Here is a 6,222-nt window from a genome sequence, read left to right on the forward strand (position 1 = left end):
TCACAGGGATCCAGGGGTATTCGCAGGGATCCAGGGGTATTCACAGGGATCCGGGGGTAATCACAGGGATCCAGGGGTATTCGCAGGGATCCAGGGGTATTCACAGGGATCTGGGGGTATTCGCAGGGATCCGGGGGTAATCACAGGGATCCAGGGGTATTCACAGGGATCCAGGGGTATTCACAGGGATCCAGGGGTAATCACAGGGATCCAGGGGTAATCACAGGGATCCAGGGTTATTCACAAGGATCCGGGGTAATCCCTCAGGTCAGCTGAAATCTATGTTCTTCCTCTCCCACCTCCTGCTAACCCAGAAATGCGCCCTCAGTGGTTCCAACTGGACCAGATCCCCTTTTCCGACATGTGGCCGGATGACAGCTACTGGTTCCCACTCCTGCTTCAGAAGAAGAAGTTCTGTGGGCACTTCAAGTTCCAAGATCAGGACACAATCCTCGGTTACTCGCTGCAAGAGGTAGATTCATTCTAATACAGAAGTCTGGCTGGTTCTGGCCACTCAGGATGCTACGCAGCTGCAAGCTGTCAGACCAAGGGCACAAGCAGGGGCTGGTATTTTCTGTTTGTGAGGTGTTGGGGTTGAAATGTGAAATGTCACCAATACACCAATATGTTTGAATTCTTCGTCCCCACATACTGGTCCTGTTTTAGAAGGTTGTGGCACCTTTAAGAGCCAGAGCCCTGCTGGTGGAACTGAGTCACTGAGTCAGAGAATGGAGGATGGGCCTTGCTTTATAGGTGAGCACCACTTACTGTCTGCTCACACTCCGGCTACTGCGTCAGATCTTCCACAATGGACTGTGTCCCCAGATGGATGAGCCAAAATAAACCGTTGCTCCTCTAAGCTGCTGTGTGACTATAGTGTCAAGAAGTGGTCCAGGTGGCTAGATAGGAGAGATCCTGCCAGGAACGCAGATAGCCAATTCTTTGTCTTGTCCCGATACCCCAAACAGGGTGGACAGACACTAACGATGAGGCAAGGACTCCTTTCTTGGAGGAGTGGCAGTCTAAATGGAAAAGGAGATCTTAAGTGTTTGGTGGGAGCAGGATGCCAGACAAGAACAGGCACCTGAAGAACAACTGTGAAGTGTAAGATGCCAGTGAGAGAAGCCAGGGCCATGGGTCTCAGAACAAGACAAGTATTCCTCTGGCAGGCGACAGAGCTCCAGCTAGGGGCTGGTGTGCTGAAAGGCTGTGCCCAGGGGGTTATATAGACAGACACAGGTGAGGCCTCCGAGGCTGAGACTTGTGAGCAAAGATAACCAATCAGGAGAGCCCGCAAAACCTGACGGAGACAACCTGAGACAGGGTTGGGTTCCCAGCCAGAACATGGCCATCACGGCTTTATTCCCCCCTTGCGCATTCCCTATGTTGCCATGATGGCTGTGTTAAGCAGGCACTCCCCTAATGTGAGGGGCGGCAGAGCCAGGACTTCCAGACCGCACTTAGACAGGGACCTCACCATGTGGGTGGTGATCAGTGGAAAACAAGCTGTCCCGCTTCATGCTGCATCCTAACCGTTCCTAACTACTTCACAGAAAACATTTCTCCCTCAGGAAGAGGGAGCCTTTAAGGAAAGCTTAAAAGGAGGGCTGGACCAATGGATCAGCAGTAGTGCTCTTGCAGAAGACCAGAGTTCAGGTCCTAGCACCCACAGCAGGCAGCTAATAACCATCCGCACCTCATTTCAGAAGCTGCCACCCTCTGCTGGCCTCCACAGGCACCAGCACACACATGCGCATTATATATAATTTATAATATGCATACATTCACATATTATGTCATGATCCAAAGCCAAGTACATTGTTAGGTTGAAACTCGCTAAACCTAAAGGGGCCGAAACGTAAGTGCTGAGAGAGAGAGGCATTACTGCAGCCCCTTGTCTTGGATTCGTTTTTAACTAGGTTCACAGGGTGGGGGTGACATGCATGTGAGTGCAGGTACCATGGAGGACAGATGGCAATTCCCCTGGAGATGAAGTTATAGGACTTTGGGAGCAACCTGGTGTGGGTACTAAAAATTGAGAACTGAGAAACTAAGAACAGGAAGTACTCTCACCTGTTGAGCCATCTCTGCAGCCCTTACGACATTTAACTGTCAACTTGACATAATTTAGAATCACCTGGGAAGAGCATCTCAGAGAGGGACTGTCTACATCACGATGGCCTGTGGACGTGTCTTGGGGATCATCTTGATTATGTTAACTGAAGTACGAAGACCTGCCCACTATGAGTGGTGTGATTCCCTAGCAAGGGAGTCCTGACCATGAGAGTGGAGAAACCAAGCCAAGCACTGGAGAGCACTTTTTTCCCCCCCCAAGAAAGGGTTTCTCTGTGTAGCCCTAGCTGTCCTGGAGCTCACTCTATAGACCAGGCTGGCCTCAAACTCAGAAATCCACCTGCCTCTGCCTCCCGAGTGCTGGGATTAAAGGTGTGCGCCACCACTGCCCAGCTGGAGAGCACATTTTGATCTATTCTCTGCTTACCTCTCAATGCAATGTGCCCAGCTGGCTCAAACTCTCAAACAGGATGACTCCCCACTCCAATATGACATACCTATGGGTTAAACCCTCTCCCACTGTATTTCTTTTGTTGGGAAATTTCATCATAGCAGTAGGAAATCAACTCAACTGATCCGGATCAGTTTCCAAAGACCAATCAAAGAAATAATTCTGCTAAGGCCAGTGAGTTTTCTGGGGTTCCTTACAGGAGTGTAGCTTAGCTAACAGGAGTAGGAATTCCTCATACAAGGCCCACAGCATGGGGGAGAACTGGAGATACAGCCCTGGAGTTCTGTAGTACGGGGGGCACTCAACAGGTCAGTCTCCCCCTCAGCAACCGACACTTCGGGCACCACCTCAGGGAGGATCTTGTGAACTGTGTACTTTTCGGATTTCTGAGACTTGTAAACTTAACAGATTTCTGAGTCTGAGAAGCCTCCCTCCAGCAGGAAGCTATGCTTCTTCTTTTTTTTAAAAAAGATTTATTTATTTATTATATGTAAGTACACTGTAGCTGTTTTCAGACACTCCAGAAGAGGGCATCAGATCTTGTTATGGATGGTTGTGAGCCACCATGTGGTTGCTGGGATTTGAACTCCAGACCTTCGGAAGAGCAGTCGGGTGCTCTTACCCACTGAGCCATCTCACCAGCTCAGAAGCTATGCTTCTATATCCAGGAAGCTACCATACAACACTCCCCCCACAGGGACCACCAGGGTAGGGGCAGCTGCCCATCCCGACTCAAGACTCAGTTTCCAAGACACATCTGACAGTGTCCGTGGGGAGGGGGGAGAAACTGCAGCATGGAAACCATCTGTAAACACTTCCAGTTTATTGGGTGTGGCAGTAACTGATCCCCGCAGTCCATAAAGTGCTTCATTCATCGAGCCAAATCCCATAGCACCAGCTTGACTCCCTTAGCCCAGAGTCTGTCCACACAGCAGTGTCCCAGAGCCCCACTGCCCTGTCTAGCTTCTTCAGCCAGGGTGGCTAACACCAAGTAGGGAGCACCAAATAAACCCCTTCCCTTCACTCCCACTGATGGCCCCAGGACTGTCCAGTTAAGGCTCCCGCTGGGCCCCACCCGGCCCGGGGAGAGGGACAAGCAGGCAGGAGACCCGGTGCCTCGTGTGCTTCTCTGTCTTTCTGGCATGGCTGGGGCACCACACAGGCTCAGACAAAACGATGCCCAGAAGGGTAGGGGGACCCTTGGTTCCTCTGAACCCTGGAAGTGGAACCTCAGGTTTGGCATCAGGCCCCCACAGTCCAGTCAGGGAAAGGCTATGTGAGAAAAGGCAGGTTCTATTCTAGGCTTGGGGGCCCTAGAGCACTAAAGCGCAGGGGCTGGTGAGTGGGCTGGTAAAGGAAACGGCTCACATCCAGGTGGAGCCTGCGGCCTGACAGCCTGAGGCCTGGGCACCCAACAGGGATGCCCACCTCCAGTGCTCCCCACAAGCCCCCCCCGCACTCCCACCCTCGAAGCCCAACACAAAAAGACCCTGAGCCTTCATCCACGGTGGACCTTGAAAGGCCCTGGACCAGAGCTCCAAGGATCGCACTGGAGTGGAAGATGTCCTCCAATGCTCCAAACATTACACACTGCTCCTGCCTGCATCAGACCTCTGCCTGGCCTCAAACACTCTTCACAGAATGGCTGCAGGCCGTAGACGAGTTACGTCCCACCCTCAGAGACTGACCAGCTCCTCGCCAGGCCACAGGACAGGCCAGTCCTCCCATCCCTTTGCTGCTAGATTAACCCCTAGGCTCCCCTAGACACCACTTACTGGGTACAAAAGGCCCTTAATACTGCGGGCACCGGACACAATCCAGTCCAAAGCACCCTAATTTCCCACTACCGACCTGATCAACAGGCCAAGGGGCAGACTGGGGGCACAAAGACCTCCTACAACAGGAACGGGGAGACACAAAGACCACCGGCAGCCCACAGGCAGCTCAGGGGAATGGCTGCTGCCTGGAGGGAGTCAGCCAGGAACACACTGTTTGCAAAGAGGTTTTAGTGAGGCCATGGGAGCTCTGTCGTGGGCCTTGCCACTAGTGGGGACACACGCCATCCTCCTGCGGGGATCGCGGTGGCGTCAATACACTGTGAGGTCCAGCGAAGAGGCAGCTCAGCTTCGGCTTCAGGTCATTCCACACCTTGCTCATCTGCAAGAAAGGAAGAAAGGGAGGTGACATGGGTGGCCACAATCTGGTCTGTGACAAGCCAGTTCCCCGTGCCTTATCAGCTGGTGGCATGAACATGAAGGCCCTCATGTCACAAATCACCCCATTCTCTCAATGTTGGTTCATTTTCCAGAGGCAGAGCAAGGGGATTACAAGTTCTAGGCTAGCCTGGGTTGCATAGTGAGACCTAAAAAATCAAAACCAGAGCTGGGATACAGCTCGGGATTAGGATTAGTTTACCAAACCCACATGAGACCCCAAGTTTGATCCTCAGCACCCGGCACAAAAAGGTAAGAAATTTAGTAACTGCTATATCACGGAGGATGACCTTGAACTCCTGATCCTCCGGCCTCTATCTCCTGAGTCCTGGGATTACAGACGAGCACCACTACAGCTGGCGTATGTGGTACTGGGGATGGGACCCAGGCTTTGTGCGTACGCAGCAAGCTCTCGACCCATGGAACAGGTTTACTGGACTGGATGCTGTGAAAGCTACTGGGCAGCCATCATGTACCCCCTCCCCCAAAACCCACAAGTCAATGTCCCCTAACCTATCTCTGTCCCCTGATGAGAAGGGCCGGCTGTAATGAGCCCAGCTTCTACCCATCACCCATCACAGAGCCCGGATGGGCTGCCAAGCAGTGATGGCTCTGTGGGTCTGTAACCGCAACACCCAGGCCAACATTTGAAAACTAGTGGGGTTGTACCTTCATGCCATTTCTCAGACCTTGGAACCACACAAGACAAGAGGTCCCACGGGCTAAGGGAGTAGCTTGGCTGGCAGAACGCCTGCCTGGCACACATGAAGCCCAGGGTTTGGATCCCCAGCCCCACATGAGTCAGGTGTGTGGCATGTGCTTATCATCCCAGCACTCAGGAAGCTAAAGCAGGGCATCAAAACTTCATGATCTGGTCTTCAAGATGGCTTGACAGGTAAAGATGCCTGCTGTCAACTCCATCACCTAAATTCAGTCCCTGTAACCCACATAGAGGAGACAACCAAATGTCCTCTTGGAGGAGATGGGTTCCCATAGCCAGCAGGAGACATCAGAGTCCCTTGGAAAACCAAGGAAGTACAGCTAGGAAAGATGGGTGTGTGGGGGTACACAGGGCTAGGACAGCAGATGTCACCACATTAGCCCTCCAGATCCTAATCAGAGTAACCCATCTTGCCACCAGCCACCACTTAGTCACATGCCAGGCTGAAACCAAGCAGGCTGTCCCTCTCAAGGATAGTGTTTTCCTTTTTTTTTAATTTATTTTTATTTTATGTGCGTGCACTGTTGTTTTGTTTACATGTATGTCTGTGTGAAGATGTCAAAGCTGCTAGAGGCTGGGCCTGGTGGTGCACGTCTTTAATCCTAGCACTCGGGAGGCAGAGGCAGGAGGATTTCTGAGTTCGAGGCCAGTCTGGTCTACAGCGTGAGTTCCAGGACAGTCAGGGCAACACAGAGAAACCCTGTCTCAAAAAACCAAAACCAAACCAAACCAAAACAACAACAACAAAAAACTCACTTGGGAGG

General features: G+C 52.1%; 2 protein-coding genes across 2 annotated transcripts in view; one reads left to right on the forward strand and one right to left on the reverse strand.

Annotated features, from left to right (window-relative positions):
* Nudt1 (nudix hydrolase 1) overlaps positions 1–859 on the forward strand; it is an 8,694-nt gene extending 7,835 nt beyond the window's left edge. The window contains exon 4 of the mRNA XM_021187028.2: positions 315–859. Within this exon, the coding sequence (XP_021042687.1) occupies positions 315–487 (173 nt within the window). The 3' untranslated portion in view covers positions 488–859. The remainder of the gene's footprint in view (positions 1–314) is intronic.
* Positions 860–3,309: 2,450 nt separating this feature from the next.
* The window catches only part of Snx8 (sorting nexin 8), a 50,540-nt gene continuing 47,627 nt past the window's right edge, over positions 3,310–6,222 (reverse strand). The window contains exon 11 of the mRNA XM_021186880.2: positions 3,310–4,681. Coding sequence (XP_021042539.1) covers positions 4,568–4,681 — 114 coding nt within the window. The 3' untranslated portion in view covers positions 3,310–4,567. The remainder of the gene's footprint in view (positions 4,682–6,222) is intronic.

The sequence above is a fragment of the Mus pahari genome, chromosome 23 (genome assembly GCF_900095145.1).
Source record: "Mus pahari chromosome 23, PAHARI_EIJ_v1.1, whole genome shotgun sequence".
Classification (NCBI taxonomy): Eukaryota; Metazoa; Chordata; class Mammalia; order Rodentia; family Muridae; genus Mus; species Mus pahari.